Source organism: Mirounga leonina, unplaced genomic scaffold (genome assembly GCF_011800145.1).
Source record: "Mirounga leonina isolate KUSES-001 unplaced genomic scaffold, KU_Mleo_1.0 Mir_101283, whole genome shotgun sequence".
NCBI classification, from domain to species: domain Eukaryota; kingdom Metazoa; phylum Chordata; class Mammalia; order Carnivora; family Phocidae; genus Mirounga; species Mirounga leonina.
The window spans coordinates 969424-992906 of record NW_023270096.1 but is presented as its reverse complement, the minus strand read 5'-3'; the positions used below and the strand labels follow the sequence as shown (position 1 = coordinate 992906).

The window sequence follows — 23483 nt, the reverse complement described above, 5'->3', positions numbered from 1 at the left end:
AATGACCTGATTGCTCCTAGCATTATCCAGGTCTTGGCAAGTACGTGTCTTGTTCAGTAGGAGGAATCACTTACCGGGGCTTTTTTGTCAATGGGCTTGATGACAAATTTCTTGTCATTGAAAGAAATATTTCTGATTTCACTCCAGGGAAAGCCTATCTTGGGAGTCAGTCTGTAGAGAACAAGAACATTAGGACAAAGGAAAGACAGGAAGGACACAGAGGGTCGGTGGTGTGCCCTCTGTACCCCCAACTTCTTCCTTAAGGAGGTAGATTCATTGTCAGCTCAGCCAGTGTTATCACATGCCACCAGGTCAGTTGCCAGCATTGAGGATGCAAAAAGGACCTCCTGATACCACAACCAACTTATTATTTCTTGTCCCAAACTCTGAGGTTTGTTTTATTGTATTTTTTGTTGAGGCATGGACCTTGTAAAAATCTCTCACAAGAATCTCCAGCCCTATTTTACTGGGACTCTTTCACCTAAGGTTGTAATAGTTGGGGAGAATGTAAACAATGAGTTCCGAGATTCAGAAGTTACATGGAACAATCATTTATTACATCCATCCTCACCAAGAGCAGACCAAGGGAAAAAAAATAAGCAAGTGAGAGAAGTCTGTAGAAAGAGGGACTATAGGCTAAAAAGCATTTAATCATCATATGGGAGTAGGATTAATTACAAATCCTGACAAGGTAGGTGCTAGGCTAATGCTGTCCAATAGAAATATAATGAGATTTTAAATTTTCTAATAGCCACATGAAAATAAGTAAAAAAGAAACAGATGGGAGTAACTATAATAACAGTTCATTTAACCCAGTACATCCAAAAGACTATCATTTGAACATGTAAATTAATATTTAAAAAATATCAATGAGACATTCATCATTCTGTTTTTCATACTAAGTCTTCAAAGGCTTGTGTATAGTTTACACTTACAGCATATCTCAATTTAAGAGTAGTCACATCTCAAGAGCTTAATAGCCACATGTGGCCAGCGACTACCATAGTGGATAGTCAATGCAAGATTTAGAGGCCTGGGGGGTTATGCAATCATTTGGGCTGATCTAAACTAGGTAGAAAAAGGTGGGACCCAGGTGGAACCCAGAGATACAGTCCTACTTCATGATGAGCCCTAGGTGTCAGAGTGGCCCAAATAAATTAAGAGAACTCTAAGCTATACCTGTCATTCTGCTCATAGATGTTGAGACCTAGGGCATCCACTCCCAGCCACAACTCTGAGCCTTTCTTGTTCTTGATGCTGAAGTAGTTCACACCATACATCTCCAGGTCCTGGGCAATCTTCAGATATTCTAGAACAGCATCCTCCCTAAATAACAGATTTGGGTGGGGGGCGGTTATAGAGGGAAACCTGTGAATCAGACCCAGGGAGATAGCCTACCTACTCTGCATTTCTGACAAGAATCTTGCCATTAGGGGAGGGAAAGGGGATAGAAGGTGAGCAGATGATGGAAAATAGAGCACAACATGACTTTTGTCAAACAAAACCTGCTAACAGGAGCCGAAGATCTGAGGTTCGCAAGGGTAACAAGGGTGGGCTGACCCTCGCTGGCCTCTGGCATGTTAGCTGCAATGAAGCCTCTTACGTTCTTAGCAGAGCCCAGATGGTGTGGTGATGGCAAAATGATAAGATTTGATCCTCAACTAGACAACACCAAATGATCTGCCATGTTTAGAGAGCTCCTTCCACATTTCTTTCTTGGGGAGGAGTCCCTGGTACTCTAGAAGCTCCCTAGGGATCCTGAGGTTCCTTTTGTTTCTTTATGGTCAAAACTCTTTGGGCTATCAGTTGCCATCATTCAAAAAAATACAGCTTTATAATGATCCTTAATTGCCTTCTATCTCTAATTTCCCCTATAAATTGCATTCCTATCCCTTTCTCTCCAACATCCTCTAGTGCCCTTAGTCCTTCGCCTCTTTCCACCAGAACCTCTCTCATTCTCCTTGCAAAAGCAGTAGAACCCACAGTTGCTAGGGTGATCTTACCTGAGCATGCCCCGGTGCTCCTCATGCCACACCTGGATCCGTTCCTCCCACTGGTCCTTGTTGAGTTTATGCTGCTCTAGGACCCTGGAAAGACAAGAGATAGTAGTTTCAAGCACAAAACCCAAATGCAGGAGTAAAGGGAAGCCCACTTAGCTCTCTGACAGATTGATGCAAAGAAGATATGGAATCAGCCCACTGAGATCATACTGGAAGTAGACTGAAATTATAGCAGGAGGTATTAATTAGACATAGGGAACTGCCTGAGAGGTAGGAGAGATACAAGAATGGGTGGAAAAGAAAGACAGTGGAAACACCTTCCTTTGTAGTTTTAACCAGAAAATCCAATAATATGCTATGATTTCCAAGTAGGGCAGTAATGTATCAAGAGTCTGTGCTGACTTGAGGGGCTAAGAGTAGAGATGGGTCTCATGGAGGAGGCATGACTCTCTCTCCTAGATCCTTATGGAACAAATGATTTGTGTTTATGAGAAAATTGCTCAGAGATGAGATTACAGCCTGTAGCTAAAGAACAGAGAACTGAGCCCAAATGGCTTTAGAAGAAACCAACAGGCTCAACCTCCCAGATCTACTAGATCATAAGCAAGATTTGTTTTTTGTTTTTTTTTTTTAAAGATTTTATTTATTTATTTGGGAGAATGAGATAGAGAGAGCATGAGAGGGGGGAGGGTCAGAGGGAGAAGCAGACCCCCCGCTGAGCAGGGAGCCCGATGTGGGACTCGATCCCGGGACTCCAGGACCATGACCTGAGCCGAAGGCAGTCGCTTAACCAACTGAGCCACCCAGGCGCCCCAAGACTTGTTTTAAATATGCCATCTCAGACATAAAAGCAGTGACTCAGGTAGAGTTCCAGGGCACAACCATTATCCATAATACCTCCAGTTAAGCTGTTCATATGCCACAGCTCCAATAGGACTGAGGCTCCCAGAATGAAGAACGTTTCCTTCCATCCAAAACCTTATGAAAATGGCCACTGGATGCAGTAAGGAAAAACCCAGGGTTAAAAATTCAAAAGACTAGGGGTTCCAGGTCTGGCTCTGCCTCAAATGAGCTGTGGGAGATCTGGCAAGTCAGAGTGAGCACTCTGCTCTATTTCCTTAGCCAGGAAATAAGGATAATGCTTGCCTTATTCATTTTGTGTGTTGTTGTGATGCTGAAACAAAAATAATGAGTGTTTGAGAGCTTTCAGCTTTGAAGTTTATAAAAGCAGAAAGCTCTATACAGTGGTTATTGATATTAAAATACTGTTGGAGCTCCCCCACATCCCTGGCTTGAGTATTTCTCTCTCCCTCCTGTGAACTTCTGATACAAGAGGTCTAAATCAGTGAAAAGGATTGAAAAAAATGGAACCAGGGTGGGAGGAGTCAATCTGTCTCTGGTAATCTATATAAGCACCTGTTTCCAGAGTAATGCAATTTTGTAATCAGGCAAAAGAAGAGAGGGGGAAAAAGCTTTTTATTTTGAGAGTCAGAGAAACAACAGGGTATGGTGCCATATGCAAATGTGTGTCTCTTATACCAACTGCCCCCAAATTTTGAGGTTAGGCTTAAGAAAGCTCCTCTTTTAAGGCTCCCCGCCCAACACCATAAATTAGCAAAGTAAAAACCAGTATGCATAACATGGTCTTCGGACAGACCCTAGTAGAAAAGAACAGATCTGGCAATCCCTGTATGACAGGGCTTAGTCAGCCACGGACCTTCTTCATGCGAGGGCAGATGACCAAAGGCACCACCTCACCTCTGCGGCAGCAACTTGTCCCCAGCCAAGTAGCCAGACTTGTGGACTTCCTTATTGAAGTCGCCATACTTAGACTGGACAGCATAGGAGGCCAGCAGCACAGCAGTCTCAGGTGGGCAGTAAATATCATCATTGAGAATGCCTTCCTTTACTTGCAGGAAGAACAGGCGCTGTGTGATATCCTGGATCAATTCCTCAGATACATCCTCAGGATAGAACTTGGCCCGGAACTTGAAGAGCAGGGGGCTTTCCTTCCGCACATCCTGGGCAGTCACCTGGGAGCAGCAAGGGGTTATGGGCTCTTAAAAAATAGTCTTTGGCTGTCGGGTGGTGAGAAACACTGAAAGGTCATCAAATTTGGGTAATCCCGAAAAGCCAGGTGGCAACTGTTCTGGTAATTCCGAAAAGAGACACATTGCTTTCCCTGGGAACCCAATCCCATGTCCATAATTGCTTCTTTTTGGGAATTCCTTCCTGAAATGACCTTACACCCACTGATGATCATAAGCCTTTAAGCCACCATCTGACAATATACCAAATGCCCCCAAATTTTGAGGTTAGGCTTAAGAAAGCTCCTCTTTTAAGCCCCACCCCCCAAACACCATAAATTTGCAAAGTAAAACCCAATATGTATCACTGAGGCCTAGGAATTGGCTAGACAAGAGAACAAACTAGACTGTCTTTTAAAGCCCGAAATTGGCTCTTAACAGCAACACGTTTGTCCGGCAAAAGTCTCCACTTCTTGGGAAAACAAGACTCTGCCCACACAAGGTGAGGCACCTATCCCCTAGACACAATCAGAAACACAAGCCACAAGACATTGGAAACCTCCAAGGAAAAAGTCAGGAAGTTTGAGGATATTGTGATAGAGGACTGCCATGTTCCTGCAGAGACACTGCTTAGAGGTGAAGAACTTGAATGGACTTATACTCAAATCATCTCATTTGGAGTTCAGTTGAGATAGAAAATCAAGAAAGAATGGATTAAATAGGTGATGGGTATTAAGGAAGGCACTTATGATGAGCACCAGGTGTTGTGTAAGTGATGAATCACTAAATTCTGCACCTGAAAATAATATTGCACAGTATGTTAACTAGCTGGAATTTAAATAAGTACTTGAGGGAAAAAAAAGATATGTGTTAATAAACTTATGTGTAGATGCCTATGGGAGAAAAAAAGAAAAGAAAGAGAGAAGCATCTGTATGGAGTTTAGGTATCAGGTGACAGGTGGAGAAGGGACAAGATAAGATTATGAGGCCTTCAAGAGTCTTTCCAGTTTAAGAGTCTGTTACTCTCCTTTTAACAAACTTCCTAAAGTCCTTGAGTTTGGAAAGAAAAAATAGGATGCCAATCCCCTCTTGAAAATCCATTAATGACTATGGTATAAAATAAGTCAACATTTAAGACAGAGCCCCCAGGAGAAAAGGAAGGGTGTCTTCCTCCTTGGACACTGGCCATTCTCACTGTTAGAAGTCAAAGTGGAGACAGAGCAAGAGCTCTACCTTGGCTGAGTTCTCTGCCCTTACTCTGTTCTAGTGGTCAGTAGACCACCCAGTGAAAAAGCACAGCCCTGGATTTGCCAGCTAGCACATGTTACCCCCTTGAATATAAAATATGATGGAGGAATGAATTCCAAACCCGACGATGGGGTAAGCAATTACCTTCTTATTGAGTTTTAGCCAAGTGGAGAAATTTTTAGTGTCCTGGTATTGCAGACCAAAGAACCAAACTTCCCTTAGGCCAATAGTTTTCACCACCTAGAAAAGAAAAAAAACAAAAAACAAAAAACAAAATAAAACATTGATTGAATGCCTACTTTGTGCCAGGCACAGAGGACACAAAAGTGAAACTAACATGGTCCCTGACTTTAAAGGACATAAGATGTCCAGGGTCTGGCAAGGAAATACACCTGGGCAGCAGTCAAGAAATGATGGCAGCATCTCTCTAAGTACTTTTGCTGAGGTAGGGAACAGGTTTATCACTTAGGACCACTACCACACACCAATAACTCTATTCATTATCCCCTTTGATTTTCACAATAGCCCTGTAATACTTTGACAATTAGGCCCATTTTATAGATAGTGAAAGTAAGTTTCCAAGAAAAGGTTCAGTTAGTGAGTAGCAGAGTCAGGTCTGTTTGACTCCAAACCCATTCAAATCCAGTATTTACTGCCACTTCTTCCTTCTATTATGCCATGTGCTTTTCTACTCCCAGGATGAATTAAAGGCTGGAAGTAGAAAGTGTTGGCTTAACTCCTATATCGTCTTCTCTTGGGTTGCTCCATTATCTTTAGTAACTAGGAATATGTTCACAGTCTTCTAACTGAATCCCATTTACAATGCCCTAAGAAAGAATGTTCAGGAAGACATAGCAGGTATTGTGGTATCTATATACTCCAAAGATGTGCTGTGTCTGGGTGCTGAGATGCTTCTTTCCAGCCCTGATTAGAGGCTAGTCATGATTCCCTTACTACTCACACAAGTTGAGAATGGGAAAGAGGGTAGAAACAGGTGAGTACCTCAGTATAGTAGCTAAGTGACCCCTGGTGTTCTGGGCCTCTTGGCTAAGCAGTGGGTAGGAAAGGGAGGCCAGCCAGGAGATGGAGTTTGTTTTCCAGTCCCTGACATTAATATGTTAATGGTTTGGGCTGACAGCTGAACCCCAGCATGCCCACCACTAGAGATGGAGGCAATAAAGCTGACTCATATCCTAATGAGGTTATGCTGATGGTCTTCTTTCTTTTTTTCTTTTTTTTTTGGGGGGGGGGGTGGGTGGGCAGGGGAAGTAGGGGAATGAGGTGAAGGAATTTACCTGGAGACAGACATAGGAAAGAAAGACCCAATATTGCTAACGTCCTTCCTTGTGAATAAATCATATCTCCCCTCAACACATACACACACACACACACACACATACCTACCTCCACTATATCCACAAAATTTCTACTATGCACCCAAAGTCAGACCCCATAGTCACTCCTAAAGCTTACAATCTAGAGCTTCAGAGGCCCCAAGGAAAAAGTAGCACATATCTATTAAGTACTTACTGTGTACCAGGTACTGAACACAGAACAACCCTGAGATAGCTATTATTTCTATTTTATAAACGAAGAAACAAAGGCTTAAGAGGCACCCTGCCTAGAAGACATGAATAGACACTTTTTCATCCAGATGGCTAACAGACACATGAAAAGATGCTCAACATCACTTATCATCAGGGAAATACAAATCCAAACCACAATACCACCTTACACCTGTCAGAATGGCTAAAATTAACAACACAAGAAACAATAGGTGTTGGCAAGGATGTGGAGAAAGGGGGACCTTCTAGCACTGTTGGTGGGAATGTAATGCAAACTGAAGCAATCACTCTGCAGAATAGTATGGAGATTCCTTAAAAAGTTAAAAATAGAACTACACTAAAATCCAGCAATTGTACTACTAGGTAAATACCCAAAGTATAAAAAAATACAGATTCAAAGGGGTACATGCACCCTAATGTTTATAGCAGCATTATCAACAATAGCCAAACTATGGAAAGAGCCCAAATGTCCATTGATGAATGGATTAAGATGATGTGGTATGTGTGTGTGTGTGTGTGTGTGTGTAGATTGATAGATTATATATATATATATATATATATATATGCACACACACACATATATACACATATATATGTATAGATATAGATACAGATACAACAGAATTTTACTCAACCATCAAAAAGAATGAAATCTTGCCATTTGCAATGATGTGGATGGAGCTAGAATGTATTATGCTAAGCAAAATAAGTCAGAGAAAGACAAATACTATATGATTTCACTTATATGTAGAATTTTTTTTTTTTAGATTTTTTATTTATTTGTCAGAGAGAAAGAGAGCACAAGCAGGGAGAGCAGCAGGCAGAGGGAGAAGCGGCTCCTCACTGAGCAAGAAGCCCAATGTGGGACTCAATCCCAGGACTCTGGGATCATGACCTGAGCCGAAGGCAGATGCTTAACTGACTGAGCCACCGAGGCGTCCCTATATGTAGAATTTAAGAAACAAAACAGATGAACATATGGGAAGGGGAAAAGAAAGGAGAGAGGGAAACAAACCACAAGAGGGAGACTGTTAACAATAGAGAACAAACAAGGCTGATGGAGGGAGGTGGGCAGGTGATGAACTAGATGGGTGATAGCTATTAAAGAGTGCAGTTGTGATGAGCACTAGGTGTTGTGTGTAAGTGATGAATCGCTGAATTCTTCCCCTGAGACAAATATTGCACCGTATGTTAACTAAAATTTAAGTAATTTTTTTTAATTGTACCCCCCCCCCCCAAAAAAAGAGGCAACCTACCTAAAGCCATAGAGACTAGAGAATCCTGAGGTATATGACTCCAAAACCTGTACCCTTTATTTTCTAGCATGCTCTCTTTTAATTCCAAGGATTCATATGAGCTTAGAAGCCCTGGGGTTCCCAAGTGACTAACTGCCTTGTCTCTCTTTTGCCCACATATCTCAGCCCTGTAATGAACTTTGATCATCTCTGCATATAGATATGGTTCCTGGCTTTCCACTAGGCTTAGTCAACAACCACTTTGGAGAGAAGCCATATCCCGAAGTCCTCAACCTTCACTGCTCACTGGGGCATGCATGATGTTCACACTTCCTTTCATAGCTTGAATCAGGTGTCAGGAAACCTGAGTGAAAGTCTCACCTCTGTCTCTAATTTGCTATGTGATCTTAAGGCAGCACATTTCCCTTAGCTTCCCCATCTATCTGGCTTCCCCATCTACTACAACTGGTGTGACTTAAATGGCCTCTTTCTTCCTTCAAGTTCATTCCACTAATTAGGTTATTTGTAAATGAAAAGAAATACAGTCCCATTTCCCACCTACCTCTTGCTGATTTGAGTAACTAGGAACATGTTGAGAAAAGATAAGTTGTGTGTAGGGGGTGTTGAGGGAAGATTAAAAGACTTCCAGGATTCAATGACAAGGTGAGTCCCTGAGTCTAAGTTAACAGGCAACAGCAATTGCCTATAAGTTTTAGATGGAGAACACAAAATGCTCATGTTGAAATTGATATAGGCTTTTTTTGCAGAGGATAGAGGGGGAGGGTATTAGAAAAAGATTAGAGAAGATTATTTAAAGCACCTCTTATCTCATCCTAGATCTAACTAGAGCCCAATTAACAGTTCTAAAGATTTTCCACAGGGTTGAAGAAGAATAGTGTGTCCAGATGGAACTGCTGGAGAAGAAGTAATTCAGCCCCAGGTGAGAAAGAGACACACTGAAGATGCTAAAGATGGACCATTAGGGCCAGGACACTAGGTCATGCGATGGCAGCCTCAGAATAGAACTGGTAGGGCAGCAACTGGCCTCTGCCTATACCAACTGTAGAGGCTCGGAGACCCCAGAATTAAAAGGGACTAAGGCAGGTACAGATAATCAGTCCTAGAGGTCCCACGAATGAGCTCCTTAGCCTCGTTTTGCACCATGTTATCTGTTTCACTAGAAGGATGAGTAGGGGTGTAATGAGAGGAAGATCACAGGACCCAAAATAGTTCCAGGATGTTTAGTATCTCTGAGGAGCAGTTGGACAAATAACAGCAAAAGTGATATTAAAAAAAAAAAAAAAAAAGATGTCAGGATCAGTAGCAAATTTTATCTCTCTGAGCTCTGCCTCTTCCCTTATGAACATAGAGAAATCAGATGCATATAAATTTTCCACTTCCTTAGGCTTCAGAGCTTTGGAAAGAGCAATCTCTCTCAGCCTCCACCGAAGTCCCAAAGTGAGGAAATAAGGGTGTGGAGGGAAGGAAATATGATCTAAGGTCAGAATTGAGACTGAAAAAGAACAAAGGATAAAACAGATGACCCCTAGACTCCAGGCTATAAGGAAATCTCCAATTAAGGTACACAGGGTACTGGGAATCATTTGATCAGGCAACTCTTGTCTCCACTTGGGAATGAGGCCAAGCTTTGCTTACTTCCAGCTTTGCTTCCAGCTGAGACCTCCACCCCAGAGAAAAAAGAAATCTTATTTTCTAGTGGGAGAGAGTCTCTAGGTCCTTGTTCCAGGAACAACATCTGTGGCTTCAGTGACTAGGGTCCTTCCCATTCCACTCTGAGAAATGACGCCATCTCTGATAAAAAAAAATATATATATATATACATATATATATATATATATTTTTTTTTTCTTGGCTCCCTTTGACCCCAGACTGCCAACTTATCTGGCCTGAGCTAGCATTTCTCAAAGCTTCTATGGAAGAAATCCATAAGCAGCAGAAAATAATAAATGCATATACCCCAGGGGACACAAAAGATAGGGGGATATAAGTAGATGGCTAAAGCTAGAATTTCTTTGAAGCCTCAGGTTTAATCTTAATTACATGTGCACATTTTACAGTCTACTCCTTAAATATCTTTTTGTTTGTTTGTTTTTTAAGGTTTATTTATTTATTTAAGAGAAAGAGTGCATGCGCGTGTGTGAGCGGGGGGAGGGGCGTAGGGAGAGAATGTTCAAGCAGACTCCCGGCTGAGTGTGGAGCCCCAGGTGGGGCTGAGTCCAACAACTCATGAGACGGACAAGAGTTGGACACTCAACCAACTGAAACACCTAGGTACCCCATTGTTTTAATAATGAAATAGATAACATCTACAAGTAAAACTGATGCTCCAAGATACTAAATCAAGGGACACCTGGGTGTCTCAGTAGGTTAAGCGTCTGTCTTCGGTTCAGGTCATGATCCCAGGGTCCTGGGATCGAGCAAGTCCCACATCGGCCTCCTTGCTCAGCAGGGAGCCTGCTTCTCCCTGTGTCTGCTACTGCCCCTTCTTGTGTGTGCGTGCTCTCTCTTTCTCTGACAAATAAATAAAATCTTAAAAAAAAGATACTAAATTACTAAATCAAATTCATCTCACAGCTTTGTGTACTTCCTAAAACCTGCCATATACACCTACAGGAACTAGGACTTCAGTTTTTAAGACACTGGGCTATGAATTCTATTGAGCCACACAACACAAACCCTCACAACATGTTGACTGTGAAGTATTATCGGGTCCAAGCAGCATAAACTAGAAAACTGATGTCCAGTGAGGGGAAGAGATTTGCCTCTGAGAAAATCCTCAGTAATTACTAGGAACATTTGAATGTAAGAAAGAACCCTCTTTTGTCTCTCCTCTGCATGTGAAGGCTGCCTACATCTGAGGTCTATGGAGGGAAGGGGCAATCAGGTCAATTCCAGAGCCCAGAGCCCTCCTCTCCATATCCCCCATGCATCTGAGTAAACCAATTAGTGATGTAATGAGCCACTTCAGAAGCCCAGAGCAAAACTGGGAAGCAAGGCTGGAGCCTCAAAAGGAAAACTGTGTGAAAAATTATGTGCAAACTCCATCAGTGCCCAAACACCTAAGGCCCACTGAGATCCCATTACAGGCTTGGCAGCAGCAGCATCAACCACTTACCTGAAAACAAATCAATGCACAACTGGAAAGTTCTGGTAGGGGCTGCCACCAACGCCGTTTCTGCTACTCTACACTGCCTATGTTCAAGTGGCCACCTGCTCTATAGCATAGAACACACTCAGCTAGAATTCTAAGTTTAGGGACAAATTTCCTCCACTCAGAATGGGAACAGGCAAAGAGAGGGGAGGTCACAGAGGACACAGTTGACAAAAGGCACTGGGAAAACTGCAAATGATATATGCCTTGATTCAAGCCACTATACCACTTCCTAGCTATCTAACCTTAAACAGGTCTTTCCCCCCCCCGTAAGCCTCAATCCTTCAACTACAAGATGGGGATATTACTATTATAATAATAGATGTTAGTTATTTTATAAAATAAAAATGGAAGAAAAAGAAGAAAAGGTTGTTGTCTTCAATGCAGAATCCACAAATCCTAAGGACTTTACCAAGCCAGAAAAATCTTCCTGATTTAATGGCTCCCTTATCTGAACTCCCAGGGCAATTTCTACTACTTATTTAGCCCTTAATAAGAACAATCAACATTCGAGTGTCTGCTATACACCAGACTCTTTACTTACTGATGATTAAATAAGACCACAAAATCTCTGAAATTAGTTTGATTACCTTTTTACTGAAAAAAATCAAGTCCTAAGAGGATAAATGAGCCATCCAAGGTCACACAGCTAAATAGCAGGACATAATTTGAACCCAAGGCTGACACTAAATCCCATAGTTTATACACTATATGTCACCCTGAACTTCAAGGGTGTTTTATTCTATGTGAGAAGAGAGTTGTGTTGCATTTACTTTTCTCTGCTTCTATAGGTAAGGAACTCCATGGTCCTTAGGGACAGAGATGGTGTTTAATAGGTCTAGAGATTTTTCTTGAGACACAGTAGACCTTCTGTCAATAGTGAATCAGTCAATGAACAAATGAATGAATGGATGCTCTGAGATTTCACCTTTCTTGTAGAGCTCAGTATCTTGAAGGGAAGAGGCAGATAGAGTTAGAGCCCCTGGCTGGGCAGGTGATTCTCAAAAATGGAACTCATGGTGGTGGCACTGCCCCTTAGTGGCACCTAGGTAATCAAGAGCCCTCTGAAGAACCTCAGGCTTTAGAAGTGGTGACAGAATTGCTGTAGCAAAACATGTTCTCTCCACTCCCTAGCTGTGTGCACACTCATGAAGGTAAACGGAGGAACTATAGGCCACACTTCCCCTTCCCACCAGGTCTTGTGTCTCCTTGAGCTATGACCTCCCATTGTTGCCTGTTATTTATTACTGATGCCAAAGAGGGTGCTTCCTCTCCAGTCAGCTTCCTCTCTGGTTACTGGCCAGATAACTTCTGGGTCCCAGGGTGGCCCCAGAGCTTTTGTCAATTCCTTCCAAGGAGTCCAGCTCCTTCCTCCTAGGCCCCAATTCCACCAGGAGGGCCTCCTTGAATAATGGGTCTCAAAGGCCAGACAGAATGGACTTCTTCCCTTAATGACTCACTCATCAAGTTAGAGAGAGGGAAAAGATCATATCCCCCAATAGCCTGTGAACACATACCTCTGTGGATTCCCATCCAGACCTGCCTTGGCCCTGAGAGTGCCAGATGCTCAATTCCTTGTTTGAGTTCAAATCTTTTTCCCTTTTTCACCCACGGGGTCCCAGCTCTGCCCCATCTTACCTCACAGAACATTACTTCTCCCTCCTTCCTATGACAGCCCCTCAGAAATCTCAAGACAGAGAACACATCTTACCTTAAGTCTTCTCAACCCAAACAGCCTCATTTACCCAGGCAGAATACCGCAGTGGGAAAACCAGTTTTGCAGGCAGAGCTGTATTTGAAACTCCATATTACAACTTACTAGCTGCATAACCTAGAGTATGTTCTTTTACCTCTCAGAGGCAGAATCAATGCAAGGATTAAAGCACCTAGCCAAGGCTGGCCCATAGTAAGTGCTCAGTAAATGATATTTCTCAGAACAACACTGATCTTCCAGATGAAAAGTCATGAACTTACAGGCTTTCTCCCTTTCCTCTCTCCAGCCAGCATGAAAGCTTCAAGTCTCTCAAAGGTTTTGTTTGGGAAGTAGTTGCTTTCACAACTAGCATACCATCTGTCCAGGGCTCCCTACCATCTGGGCTTCCTACAGAACAACACCCACAGTACACAAATCAAACCAACACGAACAAAGAATTACCATGCTCTGTGGCTTTTTGAAGTTAATAAGCCTCTTTGTTCAAGAATTTTTCTGCCCTAGGTTCTAAATGATGCCTTCCTCACCCTCCCTCCACAGTTATCCCCCTCCAATGCAAATGAACAAAGCCCCCAGTGTTGAAGGCAGGGGATGGCATCATTTGGCTTGAGAAGGGTAATGTGTAGAACCAGGGGTCTGGGAAGGAGTCTGAGAAGAGGCTGAAGGAGCCTTTCTTCCTTTTGCTCCCCAACTCTGGGTAAGTTCTTAGACAACAGAGGGACTCAGAGGGCAAAGGAGAAAGAGGGCCTGGAAAATCCATTAAGGTAACATATCCTAGACAATATCAGACCCCCACCTCACCAGAAACTGGTAGAGAAATGGGATAATGACCCATCTGAAGGGATTCCAGCCTTTGGAAATGGGAACCCCATTTTCACTCCTGGAAGTCTGGTCACAGATGGCACATTCCCTTGGCCCCTGGAGAGTTTTTGAATGCTGAAAGAGTCTGTGGCCCCCACCCAGCTATTAGATTATATATAGCATATCCCTTCTGATAATAGTGACTCCTTGTGAAGGGACACCCCTTGCGTTGGAGATGGGAATGACACGTCATCATTATCTCCATGGCCTGACTTCAGGGTATGAAGTACCCTCATAATGCATTTAGCACTCCCAGTGGTGTCCTAAGTCCCAATGTTCTTTTGAAGGAAATGTACATAGAGCACACTACCTCAGAGAGAATAAGTTGGTTTCCTTCTACTAGGAAGAAAAAAAAAAAAAAAAAAAAAAAAGTGACAGAGGCCATGGGGTGCAGTGATTAGAATGCAGATTGAAATCCCAGCCAGATACTGGCTAGATACAGTAAATTATTTAATTTCTGAGTTTCATCATTAAAATGGGGGAGAGATCACTTGCATCTTTCAGAGTTGAGAGGAAGGCTCCATGTGCTAACATTTTTAGAGCATCTAACAGAGTCATACCCTGCTCGCTTCTCTTTTCTACCATGTTCAGGACCAAGGATAGGATTAATTGGAGCCATCTGAGGTGCAGGCTGCCAAAGTTAAACTTTGCCTCCTTTGTTATTAAAGTGGGGGTCAGCCTTTATTTGGACTTATCTTGAAGGAGCATGTAGGAGAAGAGATTCCTAAGAAGTGGGCACTGTGGTGAAAACTATTGGAAGAAGTGGCAGAGGCTAAGAAACAAATAGTCCCTCCCTTACCTGGTCAAACAGCTGTTTGCCGGTGGTGTTGGGCTGGATGGCAAACTCCAGCTCTGCGTCCATGGTGGTGACACGCACATTAATCTAGGATGAGATCAAAAGAGGCAAGTTAGTTGTCTGGCTCTGTGCTTAGCAGAGCCTGGAACAAGTGTATCTGTTCAACCAAAGAAGAGGGAACTAGGATGCTAAGAATCTGAGCAACTTAGATATTGGTGGGAAGGAAGGGAGAATATTGAAATAAACAAACAATAACCAGACCCTAGCTCCCAACCAGCTTATGAAGACAATAAACATAGCCACAGAGCAATGCTTACCAAGGGGCAAACACATAAATGCAAATCAGTCTACTATCAAGAGGAAGCAAGTGCTGACTGTACTTCTTCCAGGAAGCCTTCCCCACCTACACCAGCCAGCTCCAGGCCCACAGCATTCTCTTCCCACCTCTGATCCACAACCTGAATTATCTACAGTACTTGTCTTTGCAGACACAAGTTAAGGGCAAGATAAAGAACATTGGGTTCCAAGCCTAGCACTGCAACTGTCTCAATCTACAACCTTGGATAAGTCTTATCTCCTTCCTGGGCCCTAGTTCACCTCATCTGTACAACAGTAGTAATGCGGGGGGTGGGTGTCAAGTACACTAGGTGATAACCATTTTAATGCTGGTGTCTATGGTTCTATATACTGACTTGCATTGTTAATACTTCTTGCATTTGTGTCTCATTGGTCTCCCTAAGCACAAAAGAGAAAAGGGGCCTTAGCAAAGGTAGGTAGGTGTGGGTGGCACAGAGATACTACCAAAGCCAAGTCAGCAGAGGGGAAAAGGAAAAGGGGCAGGCACCAATGAAAATAACAGGTAGCCACACACACAATTTTATAGCCACTGGAAAAAGTACCCTCAGCTTTTAAAATAGACCCCCTAGCTCAGGTCAATGATAGCTGAAATTTCATCAGTAGAGATTTGTTCCTTTGGCTGAAGACTTGGTAGTAGTGGTAATAGTAGTAGCAATATGCAGTAGCTTTCATGTGTGGAGACTTGCTATTCACTAGGCGATTCACGTGCACTATCCCATTTAATATCAACAATCACCTTATGAAGTAGATAATGTTATCTCCACATTAGGGGTGGAGAAATAAATATTTGTCTAAAGTCATATCATTAGTAAGTGGGGAAGACAGGGTTTGGATTCAGATTTAAGTCCAAACCTCAATTTAAACCAATACACTAACTTTGTACATCAAAGTGTAAAATATCCCCCAGGAGAAGAAATCAAAGATTAATTCTTTAAATTGTGGGACATTTTGCATAAGTACTCTATATAGAACAGCCACAAACTGGCTTGTTATATAAGGTCATATAAAATATTTTGAAGACCATTTCATGCCCAGGGAAAATACTTCAGTAATATTAAGCAAAGAAGGGAAAGCAACAAGATTGCATGAGCTCAATTCTATAAAAAGTATGCACAGAGAGATAATTATTGGAATCATGCCCAATATTAGTCAGGCTTGGTTTTAGGGTGGTGATGAGTGTGTTCTCCCTTCTTTAAATTAAAAAACAAAAACAAAAACAAAAAAAAAAAACGAATCTACATTTTCTAAGATGCTTATATACTACTTATATTATTGGTTGGAGACTAAAAATAGAATTATCAAAAATGCAAATCCCCATGGAGTGGGTAAGACATTAAGCCTTATCAGTCTTTGACACCTCTGGGTCTTTCCTGAGCATAGGGGTCAGTTAGCGGGGAAGAGGGGGCCAAACAGCCATTTTGCCAGCTGAACAATTCTGATGAGGACCAGGCCTGGGGAACAACTTTGTAAATAAATATCACTAGGGAGTCAGGGAGGAAATCTATTTCAAGATTGACAATGGGACAGGAAAGGCCCTGAAGGCAGGAACAAGTAAGGCAAGTTACCCCAGAGGGAGACAACGGGCAAGATTAGCCACCTTGACTTGGTGTTATCCTAGGCTTCCTGCCAATCCAGTGACCTCTATAGAATGGGTCTCCATAAGGTAGTGAGAATGAGGCCCAATGGGCTGGAATTTGGCCTCAACTTCTAGCCTCAAATCACCATTGAGCTGAGTCAAGAGAGACCTCAAAACACCAATGACTGAGGAGATAGGAAAGAGTAGAAAAAAGCCAGTAGGGCTTTTAATACACTGGACTTCATTATCACCTCAAGGTTTCTGTCTTACTTTGAGTTACCCCTCCAGTACCCAAGACTCAGTAGGAGTCAAAAGATGGTTAAATGAGCAGTTCTAAGCATGGGGATATAAGAAATACAGAGATCTAGCATAGTGTAAAGATCCAGAGGTGGGAAGATTTTATATCTTGATCTTTTAACTGTGCCATGGGCCCTTCTGGGCAGTCTGATGAAGTCTACGGACCCCCTTTCAGAATATTTGTAAAAGCATGAAATAAAGTGATACAAAGAAACCAATTATACTGAAATAGTTATAAAAATATGTGCTTTTTATGATATTAAGTAATTGCCTAGCACTGTATCTTATTAGTTATTACTACTGTAATTTCAACATTGTGTTGAGCATAGAAATATTTTGAGAAATCTACAATCTAGAGAATTGAGTGATGTATTGAATTGTCAAATTACTATGTTGTACACTTGAAACTAATATAACATTGTATATCAACTATATTTTAATAATAAATTTTTAAATAAATAAAAATAAAACCACAGCAAAAAAATTGTGATATAAACGTTTCTTAGATTTCCATTAGTGACAAAGTCACAGGTACTGCCATTTTTACCACTTCTTTTTTCACTTGTATTCATTTTTTTTTTTCATTTACTGGTTTATTATAAACAGATGTAACTCAGAAACAGCCAAATGGAAGACATGCCCAGGGCAAGGTAGGCAGGGGGTGGGGGGATACAGAGTTTCTATGCCCTCTCCAGCTGGGCCACCTTCCCAGCACCTTCATGCCTTCATCAGCTCTGAGGCTCTCCTCATTCTGTCATTTAGGTTTTTTTTTTTTTTTTTTTAATTTCACATCCTTTTTTTTTTTTTATTAAGTTCAATTAGCCAACATATTAGGGGTTTTTTTTGGAAAAATAAAAATTATATTTTGTTTCTACACCAGTGAGTTGAGCTTGCTCATTAAAAATAATTATGTTTATTAGCAGTTTAATTTTTGGTCCTTGGTCTATTTTTCTATTGGGCTGTTCTCTTTATCTATTAATTAATTAGTATATATCTATTATATACTAAGGAAGTTCATATTTGGTCATAGGTTGGACAAATATTTCTTCCCACTTTGTTATTTGTGTTATCCCTTTTAACATTTTTTTCCTATAGTATTTTTTACATAATTAATTTGTCATTATTTTCCTTTGTAGATTCTGGGGTTTGTATCTTTCTTTTCTTTTCTTTTTTTTTTTATTTATTATGTTCAATTACCCAACATCTAATACATCATTAGTTTTTGATGTAGTGTTCAATGATTCATTAGTTGTGTATAACACCCAGTGCTCATCACATCACTTGTCGTCCTTAATACCCATCACCTGGTTACCATATCCCTCCAACCCCCTCCCTTCTGTAACCCTCAGTTTGTTTCCCGGAGTCCAGAGTCTCTCATGGTTTATCTCCCTCTCTGATTTCTTCCCACTCAGGTTTCCCTACTTTCCCCTATGGTCCTCTGTGCTATTCCTTATATTCCACATATGAGTAGAAACCATATGATAATTGTCTTTCTCTGCTTGACTTATTTCACTTAGCATAATCCCCTCCAGTTCCATCCATGTCGATGCAAATGGTAGGTATTCATCCTTTCTGATGGCTGAGTAATATTCCATTGTATATATGAACCACATCTTCTTTATCCATTCGTCTGATGAAGGGCATCTCGGCTCCTTCCAAGTTTGGCTGTTGTGGACATTGCTGCTATGAACATTGGGGTGCATGTGCCCCTTCTTTTCACTACATCTGTATCTTTGGGGGAAATACCTAGGAGTGCAATTTTGCTTGTATTCATAACTGAAGGAGGTCTAAATCTCAGTGAGAGATTAGTAAAAACAAATATGTAATTTTTTTTCAATCCAGGTTCATAGATCTTTCCCACTTCAGATTATATCCATGGACCCCCATGGAGGCCTAAGAATTCCAGGTTAAGGAGCTTCCTATAAATTTATTTCAATTCACCCAATATTAAGGGAACACTACATTCAAGGAACTATGGTTAGAGTAGAGCTGTAGGACCAGTGCTTGACCCCAAGGAGACTTACTGAATAATAGGAAAACTATAATTTACAAGGAAGACCCAGAGGAATGCCATAGCAGAAGAGAAGAATCTTTTTGTGGAGATAAGAAACCACAGTTCAAAGTGATATTTGCACTGGTCCACAAGGATAAGCTGCATTAAAAAAAAAAAGGAGATTGCAGGATGGGGGGAAGAACACTCAGATGTCCCAGGTAGAGAAATCAGTATGTGCAATGGCCCAGAATGATACAGGGATGGAGATGGCCCATTTAGAAGCAGGTCTACTCCAGGGTGAATGAGGCCTACAAAGTGAAGAGTAGGCAGAGAGGCTGGGAAGGTAAGTGGAGGGCCTTGAAGGCTATGCTAGAAAGCTGGGCCTTAATCCTGTTGGCAGTGGCCGGCCAGCCTGGAGGTTCTGAGCAGAGTGGGGCAGAATCAGAACAAGGCTTTTTGGAAGAAAGTGCCCAGGGAGGAAACTGATGAAAGAGGTAGGACTCCAGGGAAACATTCCACAGCCTAGGAGTTATCTTTAATTCACACTGTTGGGAAGAATTTTCAAAGTAAATAAGCCAGTGTCAATCATAGATCATATCAATCACAGGTCACGTCAATGTAACATCTTAAGGGCTTAGTTCACAAGTCCAAATATTTAAGTCAAATATTTTTTGAAGAAATGTTTCTTGAATAAATCAATTGGTAGAAAAGGACCCAGCCTGGGTTAGGAATAAGCATGTCATACACGCTAGTGCTGTCTATGCTTCCTTCCTCCCAAATAGAGCATGACCCCAGAACAAGGGCTCTTCTAAAAACTAAAGATGTCCGGCTGAAACCAAACTGGAACCTACTCCTCCAGAAACCCTGTTCAGGGTTTCTGCCATTTCCACAGTAGCTGCTACTCCAGGGAGAACAGCCTAAGACTCCTGAATTTCACTGAGGACAAATAATCTTAGGTTTAAAAAAAAAAAAAAAAAAAAACAGAAAGAAAAGCAAACACAAAGGGACTTCTATTCTTGCCACCACTTAACTCAGAAGAAAATGTGAGTCATGAGGACAGGGTCATGGGTCTGTACTCTCCTGTTTTCTGTGTGTCAGAGGTGGGGGGGGAATAAGGGTAATAACATAGTTGGGGCCTGAAGGTGATAGGTAGAACAGAGTCTTGATCAAAGAAGGTCCCTTGTTCTCCCTTAGACTAATCTGGAACCCAAGTGTGTAAGATGAGCTGCATGCCCAGACCCACTACCACACAGGGCACCCTGGACACTCACCCTAGTAGGTACCCACTGCCTTCCTTTGAGGCCTGGTCTCTGCAATTTCTATGAGAAGAGGGTGGTCTAGTTTGGGAGGCAAGAACCTGAAAATAAAACCTCCAAAGTCAGCAGAAAGTTCCCAGGCAGCCCCTCAGCTTGGCAGGAGTGAAGGAACTGGCCTAGGTGGGGTATTATTTCAATATGTAGAGAATTAAATCCCTTCCAAACCCTGTCCCTGAGGATCTAGGCACAGCCTGAGTTTAAAGATTGTCTCTGGAGAACACTAAGGGTTTAGGGAACAACAACAAAAAGTTTGGGTGTGGTAGGGACGGTGTCACCCTCTCATACACTAGCCCTCCCACCTCTAGCCCAAGAACAATAAATAGCTATTTATTGAACAACTGAACACAGACACTTCCCACACCAATGTCCTTCACTAATGAACCCATCTTAGTGGTCTGCCATCCAAAGCCCTCAACCCACTGGGATCTCTCCTGTGTCCCCAGTTGTCTGGCCTAGAAAACAAAAATAACCAGGCCAGATACTGCAGCAGCTGGGGTACTTTGGATTCTGGGCCTGGCCAGCTTCAAAGAAAGGACCAACCCTCTCTTTTCCTAGAGCCAGGAACATCCAGGTAAGCAGTAGCCATACCACAGTGAGGAGATCGGGGCAATGCTTCCCCTCACTTGTTCCATATCACTGAACTACAAGATGGCTCTTCCTGGAGAGGAGTTTGTGGGGGGTGGGCAGAGGAGAAAGTAGAGAGAGTTGAATAACCACAAGTAATTTGCCTGAAGTATGGACATGTAAACCAGAAAGAATTAAAATTACTGGCCCCACTTCATAGATGATGAAACTGAAATACACAGAGGCAGATGACAGGAGGATGGAAATGAACACTTACTGAATACCAACTATGTGCCAAGACCCATCACCCACAGTCTCACTTAACATCACTGAAGCCAAATTTACTCAGCCAGCAAGTGGGGAAGACCGTCTCCTAGACATTCCCAGAGCTCCTTCCATGACTCCACCCTGCTCTCTGATCATGCTGGTTTCACTGCTGTCTTCAGACACTGCCTTGGCAACTATTTTGTCCAAGGCCAAAACACTCTGGCATTGAAAGCCTGAGCACATCTAGGAAGTACTGCTTGGGAAGGCCCCCTCACAGGGGCAGAGCTTGTGAGTCAACCCAGTTGTGTCCGGGCTCAATGACCTCACCCCCACCTGCCACCTCCACATTCTCCTCAAGGGCCCACCCGCTCTGGCATTTCAGTGGAGCTGCTGGTATGAAGAAGACAAAGGCAAGTGGGGGAGGGGGACAAAGGCAGAACAAGCCTTACCAGGGCAACCTCAGAACGTCAGTCTCGCCACTGGACAGAGAACAGTCACCACAGTGTTACTCAAACTACCTAATCCCCATTATTTAGGCTCCAGCACCCACCATTTCCTGCTGCCAGAACTGAGGCAAGGGCAGGGCAGGGCAAGGCCTGGTCTGTCTTGCCTCTTGGGATGACAGCACTGCCTCAAGCAGCTGTTTTCCATAAGAGGGAAAACAAGGGTTGCTTTGAATCTCCAGCCTAGGAGGCATTCCCCCTCTTCCCCTCCCCCTCTTCCACTGACTCACTCACTTCCCAGCAACTCAGCCACTGTTGACTTGGAAATGGTACCTGGAGCTGTTATCTGTTCTGACCTCTTCCTGCCCATCTCTAGACCCTTAATACAGCCATCAAGACCTGCCTGGGGTTAACCCTTCCTGTGCCTGTGCCTTTTCCCAGTAGTTTCTAGAAAGGAGAGCCACATCCAACCCCATGCACACCCATATCTTAATGGGTCAGCAGTTCTTCAACCGCTTCAACTGCTACAAAGGCCATGGGAGACAAGGATTCCCCTTTTACTTGCTTTGACTCAGTCTTGCCCTCCAAAAGCTCCCCAAAAAGCATTGGGAGACAAGGGCATATTGGAAATGGGGTGTTACTCTACCAGTCACCATATATTTGGGGGAGTAACCCCCACATGTAACTAACTTAGCAATGAGAACAAACCTAGTTACTATGGGAATGAGAGTTCAGAGCAGAGGCCAAAGCTGTAAAGGTCAGAAACAATGAGACTACCTTAGCAAGCTGAAGCTTCACCATTAATCCAGCCTTAATTGTATGGCCTTTTGATCAAGCTCAGACTGAGGTAGAGTCCCCCTCTCAACACATGAAGGTCAGGAAGTAAACTAACTTTTTGCCATTTGCACCCAACTCCAGGACTTACTCTCAAAATCAGCCCAGCCAAACCATACTCCAGGATCAAACAACACCTACTCACTTACCCCCCACCCCAGCTCATCTCTCCTTCTTAGTTACAGAGGCTGCCCCCCAGTTCCTCAGCATAGCCATTCCTTCTCTTTACTGTTCCTCAAAATTTAAATCCACTCATTCTAGAATCTCATCTGGCTCCTCAAGAATAGCATCTTTCTGAACTTCTCATCCCCGTTCTCCAAGAGAATAAACAGTCCAGAATCCCAAACTATCAGACCTGAAAGGAAACTAAGAGATCATTTGGTTCAAACTCTGCAACATAACAGCTAGGGAAACTGAGGTCCAGGAAAGGAGAGGCATTGTCCCAGAGTCACACAGCTGCTAGGCACCATGAGATCAGGGATTAAAAACCTGGCTCTTGATCCAGTGGCCACTTAATAAGCTATAGAACCACCCTGGCACTTAGAAACAGTAGATACCTCAGGTGAACCACTGCTAAAGACTATGAAGACTATGTAGAGGAAGCTGGGCCATCTTGCTTCCATGAAAAACTCCAAGCTACCATGGCTTGGAAGTCTAGCTTTCAACAGAGGGCAGGCCTAACTTTCAGGCTCTGAGACATTCACTAACACTCATTCTAGGGAGACTAAACCTTTCATAACACCATAGAAGAAAACTCAAAAATCCTTGCTTCTAAGACAGCTTCTTTTGCAAAAACTTGGATAGCAACTGATTGGGAAGTTCCCCGATAGCAGATACAGCCAAGATCTGAGATGGAGGTTGGTGAGGAGAGGGTGGGATGCAACAGGGAAAGAAGCAGGGAATTTGAGGAAAAGATTTATATCTAGGTAGCTAAGAACAGCAGATTCTTCAATTCCCGTAAAACTCTGAAGCTGCTGAAACAAAAGGGGACAGGGCCCATCATTAATAAAGTAAGTCTCCCAAATGGGCAAAGCCCCTCTCTGGGGCTACACCCAGCTCTATTTCAGTCATTCATACCAGTTGTCTGCCTGACCAAGCTTCCTGCCTGCAAGTTTCATAAGAAGTATTTGTAGGCTGGAAACACAGATCATTTGCAGCTGCCTGGAGATGCCAGGTCTGCCCAGAGCACCAGAAGAGGGCTCTACTTTCTCTGCTCAGGAA

The 23483-nt window shown here is 42.7% G+C and overlaps 1 protein-coding gene across 1 annotated transcript in view; it reads right to left on the bottom strand.

Moving 5' to 3' along the window:
- MSN (moesin) overlaps nt 1-23483 on the bottom strand; it is a 64663-nt gene that overhangs the window by 9066 nt on the left and 32114 nt on the right. Inside the window, exons 2-7 of the mRNA XM_035011488.1 lie at nt 14619-14702; nt 5420-5515; nt 3759-4033; nt 2004-2087; nt 1180-1326; nt 75-171 (exon numbers count right to left, since the gene is read on the bottom strand). Coding sequence (XP_034867379.1) covers nt 75-171; nt 1180-1326; nt 2004-2087; nt 3759-4033; nt 5420-5515; nt 14619-14702 — 783 coding nt within the window. The remainder of the gene's footprint in view (nt 1-74; nt 172-1179; nt 1327-2003; nt 2088-3758; nt 4034-5419; nt 5516-14618; nt 14703-23483) is intronic.